The 24,497-nt window shown below is 37.2% G+C and overlaps 1 protein-coding gene across 2 annotated transcripts in view; it reads right to left on the reverse strand.

The window, feature by feature from the left end:
• Men-b (NADP-dependent malic enzyme b, mitochondrial) overlaps positions 1-24,497 on the reverse strand; it is a 1,138,140-nt gene that overhangs the window by 132,209 nt on the left and 981,434 nt on the right. For both annotated transcript variants that reach the window (XM_081728616.1, XM_081728617.1), the window contains 2 exons: positions 17,236-17,406; positions 5,097-5,220 (listed from right to left, as the gene is read on the reverse strand). In XM_081728616.1, the coding sequence (XP_081584742.1) occupies positions 5,097-5,220; positions 17,236-17,406 (295 nt within the window). The remainder of the gene's footprint in view (positions 1-5,096; positions 5,221-17,235; positions 17,407-24,497) is intronic.

A 24,497-nucleotide genomic window follows, 5' to 3' on the forward strand; every position in this document is an offset into this window, starting at 1 on the left:
ACTATACCGTGGAACATGGATTTTGAAATAGGTCCGCTTTAGTGGCCGAACAAAAAGGGACACATGTCAATTCTCTGCAAGAAAGAGAATACAGATGTAATTATAATCAATGTTAAGTAGTCGGTATTATCCCTTACATTTGAGAGCTATTGTTAAAATCAATTAAATATTTCCTTAATTTTATCTTGTTATATTTGCTTGAATATATGCTTACTTCTGAATTTTGTAAATACATTTGTTACATTATTGGAAACTTTTTTTTTTTTTTTGTTAGTAGCACATTTTTGAATTCTCAATTGGTTTCTTCGCTGTATTAAAAATTATTCCGTAAGTGTTACGTCATTATATTTATAAATTATCATGGAAACCAATTCTTTCCGTATCCTTCTCCCTGGGTACTTATTCTGTTATTTATTTGAACCTCAATTTAATTACGTTACATAACTCATCACTTGTCTTATTTGGTCTAACCGAGGTTATGGGTACTCCGTCAGTTTTGATTTACTTATTTCAAAAATATTCATGTTCATAGATATAAAAGAAGATTATATTGTTTTTTCTTTATCCCGGCTAAAAAAAAAAACTTAACTTCGAAGTCAGAATACCGTACGCATTTTTGTTGGCGTATAGAAATAGCAGATATAAGAATATATATTTAAGTGTTACTCAGCTGAGAGACGCTGCTGATCCATTAATAATTGGGATAGAAGTATCAGGTATAGTCGTTATTGTGAATGCGTTTGCAATTACTACCATTGTAAATGATCTTGTCACAATCAGAATGTCTTGCCCTTTTCAATATAGAAAACATGGATTTTTGAGAAAGATTAAAAACGTTATTGTATCTGATCTTAATGCTACGTCGATGCTGAAGTTATTTTGAACAAAATAGAGAAAGAAACAGCAACCTGATGAGTTATACTTTTTGCCAACTGAACATAATTCTTTACCAGACCAGATTCATTATCATTCAACTTTGGGTACGATGGATTTCACAGTTCTAAAGACAATAGTGTGGTCCATGTTGATTTCAAACTGCGCAAAAAGATTCATTTTAAATCCTGTTCTAGTCGTAAATTGAGATTAAGATTTACCATATCAACTTAGCTGTTACATAAGGCAATAGGTGCAAACCGACAAGAGAAATCATTTACATGGTCAGCAACAGAAACTCCTTATTTTTCCTTTTCGTATGTGCAAAAGGAAGAACAACATTCGCAACCTCGTTAAAGAATGTTGACCTAGGGCATAGTTTTGTCGACAGTACCTGTGTTTCCATTAAAATCGACAGTTACTGCCGCCAACTAAATCAGAACAAAAACGCGTGAGACCCCATAGGACATTCTCTCCATAGCGGTATTGTCTCAAATTAACATGTCTGTAGAAACATTGTTGACCTTCCGAAAAACTCAGGAAAGTACCTTAAAAAAGCCATATCTACTTCATAAAAGAATCCATGATATGAGTGTGTTGCATATATTTGAGTACTACCTTGTCCGGCTCTTACGGTGCAATTGACTTCTGTTTCTAGCAATGTTTCTACTGTACATTTGAATACCCCATCTACCATCAAATTTTAAAAAAGCCATGAGGAATTAATAATTTGAGTTCCTGAATAATTTGAGTAATCTGAAATAATACGTGCTTTTAGATTTACTATTGAATCCCTACTTGATCTAGTACGGGTTCCTTAATCCTTAACATGTACTATCAAAGATCCCTACTTGATCCAAGCAAAGAATTCTGAGAGAAATACTTCAATTCTTGCTGTTGTACGATACTTATTCTCTTTATCTTATTCTTTTTATCTTCATGAATGTAGCAATTCTTGAAAACAGCTTCTACTTTTAGAGGTTTTCCTTATAGCTTCTTTACTCGCTCTCGCTCTCTCTCTCAGTATATATATACGATGGAGGACCCAAAAGAAACCGGACTTTCGTTCTAAAAAAACTAATTTATTACATTTTTTACAAAATTCTTTCAGTCTCCTTCAAAGTACTCTCCATTAAATGCGATTCATTTCTCCCTGTTTGAAGCACCTTTGGAATTCGCTCTGCGAAGTTATTTTTACAGCCTCTACACCATCAAAACATTTTCCCTTTAGATTTTGTTTAATTCTCGGAAAATGTCATCATGTTGGTCAAAAAGTTTGGATCTCTTTCAATCTGATTTTTCAAGTCCTGGCTCAAATTCAGACGAATGATTTGATCCTGTGTGAGCAGGCGAGAAACAAACTTGGCGGCAACATGTCTCATTTGCAAAACCTCACGCTGGCACGAGCTCCAACTCACTCTTGCCTGTTTTGAAATATCATCGATCATGAAACGACGATCCTCGCTGATTTTGGGGCAGATTTGTTCGATGTTTTCGTCGTTTCGAAATGATGAAGAGCACCCAGAACGAGCATGATCTTCAACACACATCTCACCACACTTAAAGCGCTCAAATCACTCAAAAATTGTATGCGTTCATACAGGGGCGGATCCAGGACTGATTTCTGGGGGGGCGATGGGTTGTCATACTGCTACTTTTAAGGGCTCCAAACTTTAGGATGGGTTTTATTTATATATATAAAATAAGAAAGTTTCCTCTTCTGGGGGGGCGATCGCCCCGATCGCCCCCCCCCCTGGATCCGCCCCTGCGTTCATAGTATCGTTCTTGAAAGCCTGTTGAAGCATTTCGGAAGTTTTCGTTTCCGATTTTCCAAGTAGGAAACATACACACTTCTTGTTCCTTTGAATCTGCCATAACGATTTCGCAGGCGGCAAACGAGAACAGTTGAGAAAAACAATAATACGATCAAACGTTAACCTCCTACGCAGACACCGCTTGGCCAACTGATCTGGGAAGGTCTCTACTAGACCCACCTAGCAGAGAACTCTCTACTACGCTTAGGAGCGGCAGCGCTCTTTCAATCCGGTATATATATATATATATATATAATACAGCACTCAAGCACTCAGGCTTTACTGGTCCGCACACATAAAGTAGATAAACTAGTAATAATGTACTGTTTGTACTCCCAAAGGAATTTGAAAAATTAGGAGCCGCTGAATAAACTTATTTAGTCTGGTGTGCTTTTATCATTCGAGCAGATGATAGTGAAACTTTCATTATGCAGAGGACATAATGAATTGTTTGGGGATTGGCTTATAGACATTCATAATGTAATACAAACATACTTACATTCAAATAACACTATTTTCATAGCAGCTCTTGCCGGAACAGCGTTGTGTTTATGGTGACTTATGTGACATACAATTGTTAAAACTATAGACTATATTCGTCTCTCCATACGTAATCGCGAACATTGTATTAGCGATACAGAATAACACTCAGAAAGGGATTAGTCTGAATGTTTCCCACATAGAAATGAAAACATTCTTTATTATTACAATCACCTGACTGATAGATCTATTAAGTTATTTGTATAGTAATGACACAAACTATTTTCTTCACTATGTGGTAGAAGATATGAATAACTGAGAATCTGATTTTGATACAAAGAACCTGATAGTTTGGATGAGCTTATCGTTCCGGCATGTCGGCGTGCGGTAGGTACTTAAGAACTATCAAACATTGATACCTTACCATTATCGTTCTGCCGCTCATAATGTGGTAAACTGACCAAAGTATCGAAATGCTATTAGTGCTACTAAAAAATAACTCTCAATTAGTAATAGATATCATGAATAGTATAAGCAAACTGTGCATAAGGTAAACAATAGATGTGGTAATTAACATTCAGTAAGACCTATTGCGAGTTTTCTAAAAACGCAGATTCTACAAAGTTTTAGACACTTCTTCAATCGTTTCTCTCACTGATGATTATTTTGTGAAATAATTAGAACGACATACGCTGGAACAACAGAAGAATTACTGCATTTACTATTTTTCAACACATACAACCTCATTAGGATATGTGATTTACACCAGCCAATCAAAGAGATTAGTCTGTATGAATATATTCACATAGTCTGTGTTATAAGATTTCGAACAACCAATCAGCCATTTGCTTGTATGATTCGCCAGTCAATCGACATAGAAGCACCACTTCTCATTCTATACTATTTAACACATCAATCCTCCCTTCAGATTACACAAGTGATTCAATAGTTAATCAGAGAGATTTGTCTGTACGTGTGTACTGTGACCTGGGTCATGTGATTTCAAACAATCAATCAGAGCCGTTTGTGTCCGTGTACTCATACATTCGGATTTGTTATAAATGCTCACAGAAGAGTAACGTGCTCATCATGGACGTCACTTTAGAAGGCTGGGGGTGCATATGTACCTTTCTGAGTTCGAGAAACAAATGATCTTTAATAAAATGTACACTAATATACTAGTAATAAACGTGAAAGTTTTGTATAATAAACACTGTTAACCTCCTGGCAAAACCAGAAATAACGCTACTGGTGCTCATCTTGAAAGACAGAGTGCAGTTACCCTACACTTACACCAATCTAAAGGAACACAAGAGATACGTATCAGGTTCTGGGTACCCATCAAAGAGAATAAGGTGCTTATCCATAGAGCCTGATAGGTGTAAGACAGTAAGCATCCATCTTAGAGCATGAAGGATGTAGGATTCGCCCACCCCACCCATCGAAGTATACAATGCGGGTATATATCTAGTTCTAGCTAGCCATCAAAGAACCAATGCTCGTATATAGAACCGAAAACACCAAGATGAAATAACATTAAAAAACGTTGAAAATTTCAATTTCTAGCAACTTTTATCCATCCAAGGAAACTACTCACATCCACTCACTTCAGAAACAAAGGTAAGTTTTTATATAGGAGTTAGACCTATGGAAGAGATTGAAATTATCGGTAATGTCGAAGGAATACTTGAGTGTAATTATACTCGCAAGTAACATTTATATTTCTTTTTTTATTTAATATGATAACTCAGCAGTCTTTTATAAAAAAGTTATCTTTGTGGACTTAATGCTCATCTTCGCATGCTCATATAACTCATATAACTTCGCATGCTCTCATATAACTCATCTTCGCATGCAAAATATGATAGTAAGCTTATGATAGTAAACTTCAAAGTTTACCAACAGTATAAAAATATTATCAATACTAACCTTTAGTATAGGCATACTCAGCTATCTTAGAAGCAATTTTAATAGAACATTTTCGTATATCACTCAGCGGAGGATACACCCGACCAAGACATATGTCATCTGCAGTAACTAGTTCTGCTAAAGCCTGTGGGAAAAAAGGAGATAATGATATCGACAAGATAATAGCAATGTAATCAGTACAGCCCGGAATTAATGGTGAAATAAAAGCCCGAAAATGGCTGGCAAAATTGCAAAATAGACACCCAAAAATGGCAGGTAAAATGGCAAAATAAAATAAACAAGCAATCAGGAACTTTGGGGAAAAAATAGATACTAAAGTATGTAAAAGCTATAATAGGCTATAATTCGTTTACTAATCGAATAAAATGTTTCATTCTGCACTTTGTACTTACCACTTAAAATTCTGAAACTTGCGCAACCCGTGAAGGGACGACATCTAACAATTCATTCGCCATTCTTTAGTAGTAACAATGAAACAATAACCTAACAACACTATCACATTTTATTCACACGCGGTTTCATTAGCACAAACATTCAAAGCACAAGAAATACTAAGGTGAAGTCATTTTACACTACACTAGCAGTTTATTTTCACTTACGAAAGGATTTTCATATTTTTCTTCTCTGAAATTATTAACATCTTTTTAAGATTTTCAAAGGAAAGACTTTGTCTCCTGTCAGAGAGAATTCGCTTTAGATGTGAAAATTATCTTTCTACATCTACATGTCACTGGAGCATACTTGAAACATGTAATTTGGGAAGGATCTATGTCACTGTCAACAGTTGTATCAGCATCACCTTCCATAACACTAGCGATGTCCTTCAATTTTCCCAAATCTGAATTAGCACTTACAACACGACCACACTTACGCCGAATGTACTTGCCCTTGTCACCAGGTACAACACTCAGATCGTTGAATTTCTATCATTGAAGATTTTCAGAGAACTAGCCAGTCTGTTCTCTTTTTTCAAGCTTGGCTATAGCATCTGGTAACTTTGCAAAATGTGTTGCAATGAAGACTAAGTCCTTTTTCAAGCAATTCTTCTTAAGCAAACTTTGAGCAACCTTAACTGAAGACGCATCATCCTCATCAAAGTATCAATGATTCTTTTGATGGGTTCGAAGTTGTTAGCATAATAAAGAACAGTTGTAATCCATGTATTCCATCTCGTTAAGACAGGCTGTGGTGGAAGCGGAAGTTCAGGTGCTAATTCGTGAAACGCACCTGTTCGCGAGGGAGCTTTCAGAAATACCTTTTTCATACTTGACACAAGAAGACCAACGTCAGGAAAAGGAGAACCAACTTCCTCTGCAATTCTATGTAGCGCGTGTGCCAGACAGGTGACATGCAGCATACGTGGGAATAGAACCTTAAAGGTTTTTGTTGTACTTTTCATGTATGCAGCTCCGTCTGTGACAAAAAGAATGACTTTATCGTATTTTACACATTCTGACGACAGAATACTCAGCGATTTTGTAGAAACCTGTGCAACTGCCGAGTCATTTACTTTTTCCAGAACTTCTGATGTAATCAAAAACAATGTTTGTGTGCCTTCTTCCCCTCCCGAAGTTCCAATTACAACGTTGGCATTGGAACGTCCTAGAATATCACAAGTTTCATCAATTGAAATCCATATATTTTTGTCAGCAACACTTTTACGGATATCGTCAATAGTTCTGCTGTACGCGCTATCAACGTAAGTCTGTCTCAAAGATGATTCACTTCGAACTTTTCGTTTTGTATTTTTCTCGAGAAAGTTTTTAATGGAAACATTTTCTAACCTCCATAAAGGAATGTCCGCGTTAATTAGAGCTTCACACAGATCATTTGCAAAACTGTTAGTACGCGAAGCGGGATTCGTGACTGTTCCAAGAAGATTTTGAACCTTTTCACCAGCTGATTTGCGTGTCCTTGCAGAATTGTTTTGCAGTGCTTATATGGTGTGTTACAAAATAACACTTTTCAGCGGAAACCACAGTTTCAAAAGACCAACTTTCGGCATCTTGAAATACTGAAACGCACATAAATACCAGTTTTGTACCACGCACGCCTAAGATTCACAATAACTGCCCACCTGGCTGCTTCTTGAAAGTAAGCATTTTCGTTTGTCATTCCAAGAACCGAACACTGCTTCAAAATTCCAAGAACTGAATATGCACTAGCATCCCCGCCCCTCCACTTGTCACATTCCAACGGGAATAGACCAGTTATTATCAGACACTGAGATCGCTTGGCCAGATAAGAGCGACTCAGATCTGTGGTATGCTGTCATTCATGAGTAAATAAAGAGTAGTTGAAGAGAAAATCTTGCGACAATGGCAACAAATTGCTTCTAAATTGTGAAATTGCACTTTTCCTGAAAATATCATGAAAACTGAAATAATGGCACTTATGGCAATTTGCCATTAATTCCGAGCTTTAGTAATCAGCAGCAAAGTGGATTAAAGCCAATAATGATGCTTTGTGTTACAGTTCAGATCCCTATCCGACTCATGGTGAAACTTGAATATTCGGATAGCCGAAATTTCTGTACGTCTCTAAAAACACAACTAATACGAATATGTGCATATATCCATTATTATCCAACAAAGAAGAAATACAAAACGATATACAGGGTATTCATTTATTATGTAGCCAAAATCCACTGGTGAAATCCTCACATCTAAGCAATAAAAAAAAAGTCCATATGAATATATGGCCAAAAGGCGTTGTTTCAAAGTTACGAGATGGCGATATCGAGAAAATTGTAACTTTGTGACTGCCTAGCTCAAAAACTGTCAGAGATATCCATGGTGGTTAAAGACATATTAGAGAAACTAGTACGTTGTCTATCTAAATATCTATGTTTCAGAGTTGGGTTGTACCGGCGCATATGAATTTAAAGGGAGGGAGGAAGAGCGGAAACTATAACGCAGCTCCCTCTATAAAATCCGTTGCGTCCAACTCTGAAACATGGTTATTTAGATAGACAGCGTACTAGTTCCTCTAGCCTCAAAGTTACAATTTTCTCGATTTCGGCATCTAGTAACTTTGAAACAACGCGTTTTTCGCCATATGTTCATATGAACTTTTTTTATTGCTTAGGTGTGAGGATTTCACTAGTGGATTTTGGCTACATAATAAATGAACATCCTATATATATAGGTATATATATATATATATATATATATACAGGGTGACTGGTAATTCGATGCATTCCTTGCAAGGGGATATTGAACAAATACTTTAGAATATTTTCACCCTATATGAACCGGGGGGCGCAAATCAATAGTTTCTGGGTAATTTGCACATGTGCGATTTCTTTGAAATTTGCCGGCTAATGAGAGGTGCGCAAGAAGGTTTTACTCTGGACAAGTTCTACATGTCGTAGAGCGCTGGAATTTTGCGTTTGTAATCCTACATGCCTACGTAGGTCGTGTGGTAATGTACAGCTCGTAACTCTGCACCGTTGCTATGTTATAGGTCCGAACGTGAAGTAAGGTGTAGTGGTTTAAAATCCATTACTGCACCTCAGAAACCAGCGTGGCAACATCGCAGAAATACTTGCTCCTAGAAAATGACTGCATGGTTGTGAAGTGGTGGAATGAAGATGGTGTGCACTCAAGAGAAAACATGAACTATGACGGATTTCATACCCAGGGTCGTGCATCTGTCTGGCCAACATTCGAGGAGTGAACGGGTGCATTGTTTTCCAGGAGGTGGACACCTTTTGTCAGCATGTCACTCTCTGGGATTTCACAGAATCCCGCAGCAGTGAGGCATAGTATAGTATATCCATGTAATTGTGGTACATTTTGCCTGGAAACGAAGTAGTAATACCACATGCTGATCCCAAAAAACGTGATCATCACTTTTGTCACTCAGAGTTGAACACGGACTTCCTTTGGTGGTTGTACGTCGATGTATCCGATTGCTATTTCTTTATTTATTCATATATTTATTTATACAGGGGAATGACACAAGGAAGGGTTTGGACCTCGAACTTCGGGATCACGTCGGTCTTTTAGTTGGGTCTAGGATTTGGGAAAGAAATAGCCCTGGCATTATAGAAGGTATCATCCCAGCCTTCGCCTGGTGGGAGTGAAGAAAACCAGGGAAAATCTAGTTAACCCAATGATAACGTGCCACAAAAAGAGGTCTATATTCAATTCTGAGCGACCAAAGTGATGATCACTTTTACTTGGGATCAGCGTAGGGTATTATTACTTGCTTTCCACGCAAAAGGTACCACAATTGCATGGATATACTATGCCTCACTGCTGCGTGTGTTGCGGGATTCTGTGAAATCCCAGAGTGTGGCATGCTGAAAAAAGATGTCCACCTCCTGGAAAACAACGCACCCGTTCACTCCTCGAATGTTGGCCAGACAGATGCACGACCCTGGGTATGAAATCCGTCATAGTTCATGTTTTCTCTTGGCGCACACCATCTTCATTCCATCTCTTTACAACCATGCAGTCATTTTCTAGGAGCAAGTACTTCTGCGATGTTGCCACGCTGGTTTCTGAGGTGCAGTAATGGATTTTAGACCACTACACCTTACTTCACGTTTGGACCTATAACATAGCAACGGTGCAGAGTTACGAGCTGTACATTAACGCATAACCTACGTAGGTATGTAGGATTACACATGCAAAATTTCAGTGCTCTACAATATGTAGAATTGGGTCAGGGTAAAACTTTCTCGCGCACCCTTCGTTAGCCGGCAAATTTTAAAGAAATCGCACATGTGCAAATTACTTAGGAACTATTGATTTGCGAACCCTGGTTCATATAGGTGAAAATGTTCTAAAGTACTTATAGAATATCCCCTTGCAAGGAATACATCGAATTGCACCCTGTATATATATATAGATAGATAGATAGATAGATAGATAGATAGATAGATAATGGTAAATGCAGATGCCCACAGAGCAACAGATGGCAGACAAGAAATAAATATAAAGTAATGAACACAGGTACATAACACATACTTACTCTTACACAAAAGTAAAGATTCAAACGATGTAATTATTAACAATAGAACAATCTAGTGCAATTCAGTAAGTATTCATCTTTAAGTACATTTTTAAAAAATCTTATATTTTACACAAGTAAACTTCAGTGATTTGCACGAAACAATAATATAATTTAAGAATACATGCTATCCACAAATAGCATGTTGGGTTAAAATTACATAGATTAAATATATTGTTATCATTAGAGATCGGTGTTGAATTCAGCCAATTTCACTGGGGAAGGACACAGGTGAGATGGAATACTTTGGAAGAGGAGAAAATCTTATTTTGTTTCTAGATCAAGAAACGCTTTTCTTTGCTGTTCTTCCAGCAATTGCTTCATTCCTTTACACTGAACAAATTGTTCTCATAGTTTCTGCTGCACTGGATCCTCGGTTAAACTCGAAGAGTAAAATGTGACGGAAATGAACCCTTTTCTCAACTTGACATTCCATATTAGTTTGTCTGAAATATATACATTAATACGTTCACAATCAAGAAAACCTGGGTTTTACAACACACTAACTGCAAACTACAGTAAAACAACGGAATAACGATAAATATTAATGCCCATTGTTGCAACCCAAAAGAAAATCGCATGAACTTATGCATCGACCCAATATATATAGTACGATAGGTTAGATTGACCTCAATTTAATCTGAAGCGTAACGCTCTGTGCTACTAGAAGTTCACTAACTATGTCAAAGTAAAGGTACTATTAATACCATTGGAAAATTCTGATTACGCTCTATCATTTTCATTTCGCATTTACACTCGTTACATGGTATAGTGATATAGGTACAACATTGGCTATCAAAAGTCTGAGTTGGGTTGATTTTGAGTTTAACGTCCCATTCAGCAGCGAAGTTATATGAGACGTAGACCTGCTGATTAACGTGGAATCCGAACAACATGAGCTCCGCTGGGTATCGAACCCGGGTCTCCCACGCCAAAGACTATCAAGAGTTTAAAAGCAGTTGCAAAGAATAATTATTATTATTACTCGCGTAAACAATGTCTAAAAGGAAATGACAAAGATTAACTGTGATGTACTCTACTTTTTTTCCCTCCGTCTTTATTTGAACAATAAAAGAAAGACAACAACTTCAGGTTAGTATTGTATATTGTAAGGTTTTTCTTGTCTATAGGGCAGCGCAAAAGATGGTACACGGGAATTTGGACTTTCCCATCATCTTTTATTACGAAAGTTGTTCTCTTGAATACAATATATTATAAATAGTACAAGTTTCCTCTAATCTTTGGAGGTTTGTTGGTGAAGTTTAGGGTAGCACAATGACCATGCGTCTTAGGGCGTATAGGGTGTCTCTCAATGACCGGGCGTCTTAGAGAGGCAAGTTGGAATTTTCAATGACCGTGCGTTTGGAGAATTTGGTGATTAAGTGCCTCTCAATGACCGGGGCAATGAGAGGTAAAAAAGAACTCAATGACCAGGCGTCTTAGAGCGTATAGGAAGGGTAGCTCTCAAACATCAGGCGTCTTAAAGAGATGGTGGTTTGATCAACCGGGCGAGATTGAGGTCTTGTGTGGTGTGCTCTCCTCTTTCATACTGGAATTTTGCTCACAGCTTGGCTCTGGGTCACTTATCGAATGTTGGTTGACGATGGTGGACGAGGCCTTCTTCTTTGCTGTCGTCTGTTGAGTGTTTATTTACTTCAAGCACGTGATGTACAAACATATGGTCACATTCAGTATGGTGTGAAGACACGTGGAACTTCACAATATCGATAGACAGAAAAGTTGAATCGTGTACTTTCGCACCCCATTTTCTTCCTACCAGAAAGCTGATAACATAATCGCCTAGCTACTATTAAATCCGACTCTTTCTCAGCAACCTATAGTTATGAGTATGGTATTTACTAATCTATGGTATCTACTTTAAGCAAGTGATTATAACGTATACAACAAGCTCATCAGTACAAGGTAAGAAATTGATGACAAGTATCAATGTAAGGATGCAGAAAGTATCCTTATGCCGTCTGAATCTATAAAAACAAATTGCAGTGTGTAATGTGAAAGCGGTTTGTGTTGTGATGGAAGAACTTACAACTGTGTTAGTATCAGAACGGTAAATGAGAAACTCGTGCGATGTTACGAGCTTTGGTACTCAGAGACTAAGTTTCGCTATTTGCGGTTATTCTCTCTGGTTTGTGTGCTGATCACACATCGTAAGTGCAAGTAACCAGAATGAACTATTTTTAAGTGTAAGATGGAAACGTGTGCCAAAACTGACAAACCATTGGTGTGATAGCTAAGTGGATTTATTGACTGTTAGTTGTGATGCTGTTGTCACTTCCAGACATACATTTGAGCAAGGGTGTCTCTGGCGGGGGAACAAGGGGGACGCGTCCCTCCCCATATTTTGAAGTACAAAACATTCAATATTTTATTCTAATTTAATCTATTCACTAACTACAGAGTAATATATAAATAATAATTATTATGTTTATTTGAATATAATAATTATTATATTCCAGGCTGTGAAACGATTATAACAGAGTTCTTGATAGGGGTCTATACCTCAGGGAGTCCGTGAAGATAAGCAGAAAAGTAACAAATGGAATCGAAGATAATAAATAACTTGGGCTGGGAAGTACCATTTAAATAATTTCTTTTATGCCCCCCCCCCCAATTTTATATGCCAGAGACGCCAGTGCATGTGAGCACCACTTTGAACAGTCAGTTAGTGTCATGGATAAAACAGTGTACATGGTTGACCCTTAGTGTAAACTATCTTCTTCTAATTTATCTTCAGATTTAATTTTAGCCTGTCGAAGTTTACCGTATCTTTGTAAAATTTTCGTTGCTATGTTGCACTCCCATTCAAAGGAGGTAAATATTTTAGTAAATTATTTCGTACACATTTTCCAGTACAATTCTAGACTTGTCACACTGTAAATATTAATTACGTCTGTTACCTATATTTCTAAAACATTAGTTTTCAGCCTCAATTTTCTGATGAAAAACGAACAAGATAATTTTTAACTCTGACAGTTGGATTTCGGACAAGCGTGATGATGCTTTTGCACATAGGACTGTTGCAGGCTACACCACAATATTTTTGTAGTTATTTTCCATGAAATGATAAAAATGAACAATGAAAACTGAAAAGTAAGAAATAAACATAAAATAAATAGTTCCATATTTGAAACCTTACCAAATGTTCTTACAACTCACAGTATACATTCTTTTTAATTTGGCATAAAACCGAAGTTTCTAGTTTCATTATATGATGAAACATTTTAGTCTCAGCAAAATGTGGGATTTTCGCATGGTCGCCATATAGAATTTCAAATTTGACATCATCTGCTCGAGCACAATGTCTACCGAAGATTTTTTCCATCGCGTCAGGGATGTAGCCACGAGCGTGGGGGGGCATCGGGACCAGGCTCCCAAATGATTTCCTGGGCCCCCTAATGACCAGATGTTAAAACATCATCGTGAGATTACCTCGCTTCAGTCATTTAAAAATAACAAAGTTTACATATTAATAATTTACGGTAAAATAGTATGGAAAAATAGTATTTTACCATACCGATCACAAAATATTATGGTATTTCTTCCTTATAGCGATCCGAAAATAGTATGGTATACTTTTTGTGACAGATTACATAATTTACGGCGATTTGTGTTTGACAGTTTGAAGACAAACGTTTTGACAAGGTACTATAAATTCTACCATAAAACAATGGTACTAAACTAAATTGTAAGTACATTATATTATTTATATGCTGTAATCAGTGTTTTAAGAAAACTTTTTTTATCAGATGGAAAATTTGGTGAAAACAACGTTTTTATTCAGTTTTTCAGTTTGGATTTCATTTGCTTTTTTAAATGCTATTTCGTTGAAAACAGGAAGTGAGATATAGCTGTTAATAAAATAATTATGTCTTTTAGTCAGGAATAATAAATAAACATTTTTGTCAGAAAATCTTAAATAAATTAAGTGCAATTTCAAAGAAAATCAGTCTTATGTATAAAAGTAACCAAGAAAGTTCCGTCGCTTTTTGTGGAGGTCTGCGATAATTGGCCATCACACCGTGAGTTGAATGTGAATGGAGATAAGGCGAAAGTCAGTTCTTTGTGTTTATATATCCAACATACTAACTGGTTGTGGCAGTTCAGTTACATCGTGAACTTGCGTAAGGACAGAATAAACATGGAACCACCACAGAGCGTCATAGGGCGTGTATGCTGTACGAGTTTAAAATGGGGTCAAACGCCGCAGTAGTGTGGCGGAATGATATGCCATGTCTTTGGTGAGGATGTCGTAACTGAGTGGACAGGGCAGCGGTGGTTAACAAGTTTAAGGACGGTGACGATACACTCGAAGACACACCACGTGCGGGAAGACCAAGACATGTACAAAATGTAGATCTTCAGACAGCAATTGAGCCGAACAGTTGCCAGACATATGAGGAACTGCCTTACCCTTATGCTGTAAACGTCGCCAACCCCTAGTGGCCCACTTGCGGTAAATGTCGATCGTCGCTATAGCGACGCGTCCAAGAATTGCCGCTAGTGTCCCACTGGCGGCATGGTTTCGTCGAGTCGAAACATATATCTCTAGTCGGCGTGTTGAAGTCACCACCGCGCTCCTTAGATTCTTCGCGGAGAATCGCGAAGGGACCAACACGAACTATCGCCAGTCATGTGTATGCGGCTATTATCATATATTATTTTTTCCTGACGAATTGTTCCTAAAGTGAGCTCCAAGGGTCAAGAATAACCTCTGCCTCAACATCATGAGGTGAAAAATCTTGAGATAAGTGCGATAATTGTATGAATTTAAATGACAACTGTCGTCGATCATTAGAAAGTGAGTATGTAAGAACTATGAAATAAAGTAAATAGAGACGCGTCATTTTGTTACAAAATTACATGGCGACCACATTTTATCTAATCCCAAACAGTTATCGTTCAATATACACGGTTAAAGGAGCACTCTGATTGATCAAATTAAAAAGATTTTAACAATTTATCCCTTTACAAGAGACGTTTCCTTCATCGCTTTTGTAGCGAAGTAGGAAGAACACTCGCCTAGTAATCATAAGATTGGTGGTTTGAGTCCCCTTCGGGGTAATTTTTTTTATACCTTTTTTTAGTGTTTTTTGACTCACCTTAATGTAAAGAAATCACACATATAGCCGATATAACATATTTTGGGGAAGTGATTTTGTGGTTCATTTGTCGCGTCTCTGCCGCTGGTGGTATAATTTTCAAAACGGAATAGGGGCCACCGGGGATCGTCGCTGTGGCGCCGCCAATGTTTGGCGAGATGTCACTAATTGCCCATTTGTGGTCCACCGACGCTTACGGCATGGGGCAATAATGTGTGAGTAGCGAAACCATTCGGCAGCACCTTCATCAACTGAGAAAACACTAGAAGTTGGGTCGATGGGTCCCACATAACTTGACTCCGGGTCAAAAGGCAACGCAAGCAGACACCTGTGTTTCTTCGCTGTCTCGTCTGAGGAGGGAGCCATTTGTGGACAGGGTGTTGGCATAGGATGAGAAGTGGGTCCTGTACGAAGTTCCACGGCGCCGTCATAATTGGTTAGCATCCCATGGACGGTTCCAAGACAGCCGAAACCAGCACTGCACCAGAAGAAAGTCCTCCTGTGTGTTGATGAACTGCTCGCGGCATCGTGTATCGGGAACTGCTACCAGCTGGTCATAGCATCAATGCAACTGTATACTGTCAGCAGTTGAGCCGTGTTCAAGAAAAACTCAAAGCTCTGGAGCCAGCACCTCTGAATCCAAAAGGGGTCCTTATGTTACAGGACAATGCTAAGCCCCACGTGGCTAGGATGACCCGGGACACCGTTTTACGCCTTGGATAGGAAACACTATTGCATCCGCCATACTCTCTGGACATTGCACCGTCCAATTATCATCTGTTCCCTTCCTTGGACAATCACCTTAAAGGATGCAGCTCAAATCCCTAGTAGAGATGGAAAATGCACTTGATACCTTCTTCGCTTCACGGCCCACCAAACTCTACCGCGATGGAATCCATGGCCTTCCAGAATGTTTGCAGAAGGTTGTCGATCTATTCTTGATTTTCCAGGTACCTGTTAGGTGACACCAGGTGGTTCGGAGGTGGTGGGTGAGAAAGCGATAGAACTTTCTTGGTTACCTTTATAGATAGGTTCTGTGTATTGAAATAGTTATGCACAAAGGTATAATGTTTGGTCCGGGACAGTAGTTCTTGGTTAAACATAATAAAAACTATCTGTAATATAATTTAAGAAAAAAATTAATAATAATAATAATAATAATAATAATAATAATAATAATAAGAAGAAGAAGAAGAAGAAGAAGAAGAAGAAGCTAAAAACAATGTTTTTAGTTTCCCGGAAGGAAACCAAAATTTTCCAGTTTTTTTCAGACCAAAAACATTAGATGCAACACATTTTTTTTTTTTTTTTTTTTTTGTAGATTGTAGCTGGCCCCCCTTCAGAAACGACGAGCCCCTCCTACAGAAACCTGCTGGCTACACCCCTGCATCGCGTACACATGTTTACCTGATCTGAAGATAAATGTAGTTCACTTTGAAATTCCTACAGGTTTTACGGCCAGGGCTTGTATTAAGTTTTTTTTTTTTTTTTCAGGACGAAGGAGTAACAGGAAATAGTATTGTCAGAAATAATTCTTAGTGATAATTTACATTCTTGATCACTGTTAACTAATCAAAAATATCTACAAACGATATCTTTATCATAATTCCTGGAATAATATTACTGGATGAGGTTTGCGTTCTAGAAGAAGGTAAATATAACAGAATACAGTTTTTTAAAATTCCATCAAAATATGTTAAAACAAACCGTTATATTTAATGTTTTTCCTCTATTCCAGATGATTCATTGCTACAAAATGCTGATAGCTACAGCGGGATAGTATTTTTTGTGTGCACCACTATGTTTTTACAGGAATTTCGCATGCAAGAAAACCTCAAACGAAACAAGTTACAATTCGTATATAACTTTTCAATGGAATATGTCATGATTAAAAATCAAGAATATTTAAATATAATGTAATTTAAAGCAAATTGTAAGAAAACTTAATATAAAAAGAAAATTCCCCATTCTCAATATTTAGTGTCACATTAAATACTAACCTGTGCAGCTACTAGGAATATTTCATCACTTATATGTCGAATGCCTGTGCATATCACACCTAGAGCCACTCCAGGGAAAATGTATGCGTTATTTCCTTGTCCTGCTTCGTAAGTTTTCCCTTGAAATTGAACAGGAGGAAATGGTGAACCACTTGCAAATATTACCTTTCCCTGAAATACATATTAGACAATATTGTGATTACATGAATATATAAAATTTACAGTGATAATGATGCTGACAAAATTATATATAAGAATAATTTAATACACTATAAAATAATTTAATACACTCAAGTCGTAATACACTAAATGGTAATCTGAAATAAGAGGTCTTTTGCATTGAACTCCATTAAATTGAGAACACAACGTTCTTTCTACACCCATGCGCCGCACATGCTGATTCTATGAGTTTTCGTATTCACTAAGTCAAAAACTGTAGTAAATTCTTTTGGTATTCAGGCCACACATACCAGGCTTGGTACTTACTCGATGAATTTTAATCTGTTAAAGTAACTTTAAAATGTCCACACTTTGTAAAGTAATCAATTATTATCTCTCTAGTTAATTTTCAAATGCAATTTTGAAGAACAGTCATTAATTTTAACTGTATTAACAGTTATTTTGCTTTAACAGTAAACATGGAGTAAAGAAATATTATTTTATTTGAAAGAAAAAAATTAAATTCCTTTATGCTAGATATGAATCTATACAGACTAACAGGAGTTTTCAAGTGACATCATTTGCTTCCGATAACATTGAAGTGTGATTGTAAGCTTCCAGTTTCCAATATCATGGATATCTCTATTGACCGTGTAAATTAAAACATAAAACGGCAAATTACACACTCAGCAAGAGGACTAACTACTGTGAGTTTAACTAGCGACGTTTGTACTAATTCCAACTTCAGGGTAAATCATTACTGATACTTTACAGGAAAGGATTATTTAGTTTATAAAGAATGTGTATACGTGCAGAAATTTGTTTGTGCCCCCCCCCCTTCTCAATCCATCAATTTCCACTTTACCATAGCCTACGTGACTGTAGATTAAGCTTCATTTTACTATAGAAAACTGTATTTCACATTTCCACACCTGCAGAGCTCCTTCGTGACTAAGCAGTTAGCGTAAGCGCTTTTGGCGTGAGAGATCTGGGTTTGATTCCCGGCGGGAGCTCATGTGGTTCGGAATCCACGTTAATCATTAGGCCCACGTCTCATATAGCCTCGCTGTTGAAAAGGATGTTAAAACTCAATTTTTACACCTGCACTATGAATTCAATAGGTTTCTTTTTTTCTCTATCTCTTTCTCTCAATATCTGCATGTATACCACAGCATTGTATTTTATTTGTTAGAATATTATAATAATACACCAGATTAGAACCTTGAATGTAAGAAAAATTAATAACAGTTTAGAGCAGATGGATTGTTCTTACAAAAATTTTATGGTGCCTTTTCCCTTCTTTAAATAGGAATGTTTAAAATGTTAACTTTATAAGGAGTTTAAATAATTAGAAATCGTATTATATAGTGTGCGAATTATGATATTCAAATGAGGCCGAACAGAACACAGAACTCTGAGAGTGCAATAATTCAAAATGTTATATTGAACCTCCTCTCCGCCCCCAACACACACACATATACATGGGTGCCCGCAGAGGGGGGCTATGACGCAAACTGCGTCATTGAAATATTTGGGGGGGGTAAAAATCTATATAAATATGTTTGAGGGGGTGTAAAAATTAATCGACAAGATTTTTTCATGGAAGAACACTTACGGATAGACAATTGGGGGGTGCGTCATGGACATAAGGGGGGGGGGCACCACTGACATATATATAATTATCTGACAGCAGTAAGAGACAAGAAATTGATTTAGCAACAACAATTAAATTATCTATATATTGCCAGAGATACCCGCACCTAACCTTGTCGAATATGTTGAAGTATGAGATTCATATTATCTTACATTGTATATGTACAATGTCCGACAGTTGCAAATTCATTCAAGACATCGATACCATCGATGTTGGTATCCAAATTCATTTTCGACGGGAACTGAAAGGCATGAAGATACGACTGCAAATGCCAACTATAGGCACAATAAAATAGTTAAACTAGGCGACAGTAACAACAGGAGAGGAATGAATCCTAGGAATAAATGTTACTTAGTGTCGCCTGAAATCTTTCGAAACTTCTTACCGAAATAGAAACATACTCTAACTAAGAAAAATCTCATGGGATCACTCAAACAATAGGCAATGACATGCGATTTCATGCTATACATATTGAAATTTTGACTCTAGGACAAATCCTGAGAGAAAATGAAAAACGTATAAGTAGTTCACCATATCTATAGTTGAAATTTATCCAAGCGATTTTTTATTAATTCACTGTATGAACATTCTCTCTCTCTCTCCTTTTTATTTATTTATTTATTTATTTATTTAATATTTGTTTATAACATCTATTAATTCACAAGGAAAGATTAATGTTTCAGGAATTTATTTATAGAATTGCTGAATACATAAGTCATCTGTAAACAAAGAGTTAAAAATTATGGATCATTAGTGTATGCAATTGTAAAGCAAAGTTAGCTTTAATAACCAACTATGTGATTTGAAGCCAGTTTTTCGCATTTATCTTCCTCAATACACATAGCAACGGCGCTAACGGACACACTCTACTGTGGGCCATCCAGTTTCCTCTGCCATGAACCATAATATAAGCAGATCTATCTTATTGTATCCACCTAGAACGAACTCCTGCCTACTTTTCGCACTTGATTTTATGTCATATTATAAATCTGTACCTGGTTGGTGTGCAGACGTTAAGAAATAAGGAATGTACTAGACATTATAATCCTATTTATACAAAGAAATATTAGATTAACTGCTGCAGTGTGCGAATTAGATAATCTATATTGGGGGGGATAAAATTAGACCAACAGGACATAAAGTCTGAAGGTGCAAATTCCAAAATGAGACAATAATGCATTACCCCTATATATATATATATATATATATATATATATATATATATATATATATATATATATATATGACATCTGTAATAAATAAGAGATTTATTAATTCAATAAATCTACCGACAATAACTATGCACGTATATATTGTCTGACATACTCCCCCCCCCCCCCACCAAACCTTTCTGAACGTGTTTGAATGTTGTACTCACTCTTGTCCCCGTAGCTCTTTACGGTTTATTTAGTTAATAATTCGGCCCGAGCGACAGCCATGATCACAAGCATATGTTAATTTTTCCACTCATATTGAAATCTTCCACTTCGCGTTATTACATACAGGTTGAAAAAAAAAAATACTTCAGTCTTATGAAAACCACTAAAATTATCAGTTAAACCTGACATACTTTTAAAAAAAATCTAGATATTAGCCTATCAAACAAGAAATGGATTGTTACTGGTCCCGATTTGTGACATCAAGGTCAAATCGAAGGCCAAATATTTAAAATCTTTCAATTCAAATTTCGAGCTTGTGCTTTTACTCCCCGCCAAAGATGCGCTCTTCACGGCTTTTTTTCTCCAAATATTGATTCCGTGACAGGGCTCAGGAAGTCAACACTTACAATTATGGTAAAGACGGGGCAAACGGACATGCTAAGCAGTTTTCTGTTGCTTGTATGAATACGAATGACCGAAGAGAACTCAAGATATTTCTTACAAACCAGTATGCTTTGTACAAAGTAAAAGTATAACAAATAAATCAGTTTGTCAATTAGTCAAGGATATATTGAACAATTAGTATACAAGGGTGCAAGATGTCCATATGCCCCATGGGGTGGGGCAAACGGACAGTTACAGTTACAGTTTACAAACCACTAACACTGTTACAATGAATGCGTACAAAGTATGCATCACGACCATTTGGATCGAATTTCACATGGAACCAGAAAAAAGCAACATGTACACATTACCCAGTCTTCTTCATCGAGATATCGTTTCCACGAGTTAAACTTCTAGCTGTAGCATAGGACAATGATTGCGCTACAAGTGTTTTGTGACGTTGTATGAAACTATGCTCCCAATCTTTACCAGCCATTTTTGCATCATTATTGAATATGTTTTTGTATGTGTTCTCAACAGAAAAGTTGTACGACAACTTTCGTAATTCGCGTAGAGTTAGACCAAATCCTATTTCGTCCAAGACAAGTAGATAGATGCTTTTCTAATTCATTTTCTGCTGTGCTGAGAATGTTGTATGATTTCCAAACTTTCGAATTATGTGCGATGACATAACGCTCGTCGTAGTGTATTACGAGGGACATTAAAAATTGTCGCTGCAGTTGACAGAGGCATCTTGTCTTCACGTACGGCTCTAACAGCAGCGGCTATGGACTCATTTTCCTATTTGCATCTGTGTGTTGTACGAGATCGATAACGTACCATCTTTGGAAGAAATGGTAGTACTAATAAGAAACCTCTTAAGTAATATACATACACAGAAATATTGTTTTTCTAACCATTTAGGTCACTGTCCGTTTGCCCCGCTAATTGCGTGTCCGTCTGCCCCGCACACACATTGGTTTCAAATATTTCTGACCCTACTCAACATATAGCACGCAACATTCATTTACTCTAGTGGTGCGTGTGACTATCCATCTATTGTCTGCTACTCCTCCCGCGAATGTTTAGCAACCTTCCTTCCTTGTCAAATACACGTATTTAATTTCTGAAGTCGAGTTTTTAGAAATCACGTTTTGGGACACTTGCCTCCGCGTAATTGTTGCCAATTTCTTCGCAATAGTGCTGTACACATACGATACTCAGTGAATCCTACTCCTGCAATGTGAAGCACGAACTATAACCAAACACCACACACGACTCAACTCACTGTTGCCATGTTAGCATATTTCCTATTACTATAATTCTTAACTCCTGTCCGTCTTCCCCCACCGTCCATCTGCCCCGTCCTTACCATACTTTACTGTTAGGTTGCAGATGAGTTGATTCACTATGGGCTACGTTATTCAAATAAAGTAAAACTGTACATTGAAGTTTTTCTGACAACATTTTTAGCGTGGACAGCAAACTGTACAGCGAAAAGAAAGATGGAAAAATGAAGGGTTAACTTAAACCGCTCCAGTTGAAATGCTTATACAGACATGGACAATGACACAGAGAACCAGTCGTATTAACAAATGCTATAGGACACATATCAGCAACAAATGCTAATGCTATTGGAAACATATCTTAAATTATGCGCTTATTCACCTAAAAATCACCTTCAATAACATGTCTGCTCACTAGGAGCGTATCCCCAGCGTGTACGTTAACATATACTTACGAGAGAATACCTATATCTCAGATTTTGAGTACAGTTTCAAAAGTTCATTTCCGTAAACTGTAAAAGGCAGTGATTACTATGCCAATTATCACAAATTAAATGCAACTTTTGAGTTGCATACATACAAACTACTACGGAATGAAGACCATGTGCTAACAAAGAGTACACTGGAAAATGAAATAACATGTTATAACAAAAATTAAAATAAGATGATAATCGATACAAATGTAGAGGATGAATATGACATGTCCGAACTTCTCCAAGTATGGTGGAAGAAGCTATTTGTTTACTTCTTGGCCAACCGCTAAGAACATTTATAAAACCATATGTGGCTTTGTTGTACGCAATTAGTACATTAAAATTCACGAACGATGACGAACTGAAGAGCACGAAGGTACAATTGCAAATAACAACCGTAGTCATAATAATATATTCAACTAAACAACGTTGAAGATAGAGGGTAATTAAGTGGTAAGTAGAAATGACCAAAACTGAATAGTTTCCATCGACCATTTCGAAATACAGCTAGAATATTAAACTTACAAGAAATGACAAAAATCAGTGAAATTTGGAGTTGAGTTGTTGAGTTGATTTTAGTTTAGCGTCCCGTTCAGCAGCGAGGCTATATGAGACGTGGACCTACTGATTAACGTGGAATCCGAACCACATGGGCTCCCGCCGGGAATCGAACCCGGGTCTCCCACGCTACAGGCGTGTACAGTGAAATTTGGAGTTATACTGAGCATAGTTTGGGAGGGAAAGCGAGCATCCCCGGTGGGGATACTTCTGCTGACTTCTTTGAGGGGGAACAAAATGTGTTTGAGGGGGAAAATCCCCCCTTCCCCCCGGTAATTCGCACCCTGAACTGCTGTATCAATTTTACTCGGTATTTTCACTCGATGCGAAACTTTACTGCCATAAAATGTAATTTAAAGTAAATAACAGCAAGAAATGTAAACTAAGATTCCGAGGGCCACTTTATAAAACACTTTTACGGAATATATCTTGGTCCGGAAGCCTTATTTTCTTGGCGAATACCCACTAATTCCGTATAGATTTATAATATGACTGCAAACTAATAAACTATGAAAATTATTTGTGCGAAAAACATACACCAAACTGTTCCAGGTGGCAACTACCAGCTACTTTTACATCTGTTTCGGTTCAGGGGTGAGTGGGTACGCAGAGGGTAGGGAGCAGTAGCTTAGCAACAGTCAGCATGTAATACAACATATGTTTGTAACGCTAATGCCTGGATAAGGATTTCACCTGACGATGGTAATGACTTAACACACTTATATGACGTAAAAGCTATTTTCTCACTGTCTGCTTCCTACTTGCACTAGGTGTAAGTACAATTGCAAGGCCATGAGTATTTCTTAATGCTATATGACAAGTTTGTTGCTGATAAAAAAAAAAAAAATCCTTCCTCTGTGATTCAATTGATTTTACTTGTAAATTTTGATAAATCGGATTCAACAATACAATTTGCACTAAGAGAACCTAACAGTAGGTTAGGTAAGCCAGTGAGCTTTGATTGATTGATTGTGGGTTAATGGGGACGTCAGCAGAAGCCTATTTGGTCCTTATCGAGAAGCGTACTTTAACTTTTGTTAATCATAAGTTTCCTTTACAATACACAGAATAAGCGTGAGACTTAAAACTATTTTCAATTTATTACGAAAATGATACTTATGTACTTAACGATAACGTGAAAAGGATTTTTTTAAAAAAACTGCAATATTTATTACAGATTAACATACGCGGAACTAGAGGGGGTCCAGGGGGACCGGCCCCCCTAGAAGCCAAGTTGGCCCTCCCCAGAATTTTTTCTACTGGACGAAAATAATCCTATTAATTTACCTCAATTTACGCATAAAAATTTTACTGACTCTTGCATTCGACATATTTAATAGTCTATACTCGTCCGCCCATCGATTAAAAA

This window comes from Thermobia domestica, chromosome 10, assembly GCF_964235325.1.
Source record: "Thermobia domestica chromosome 10, izTheDome1.hap1.1, whole genome shotgun sequence".
NCBI classification, from domain to species: Eukaryota; Metazoa; Arthropoda; class Insecta; order Zygentoma; family Lepismatidae; genus Thermobia; species Thermobia domestica.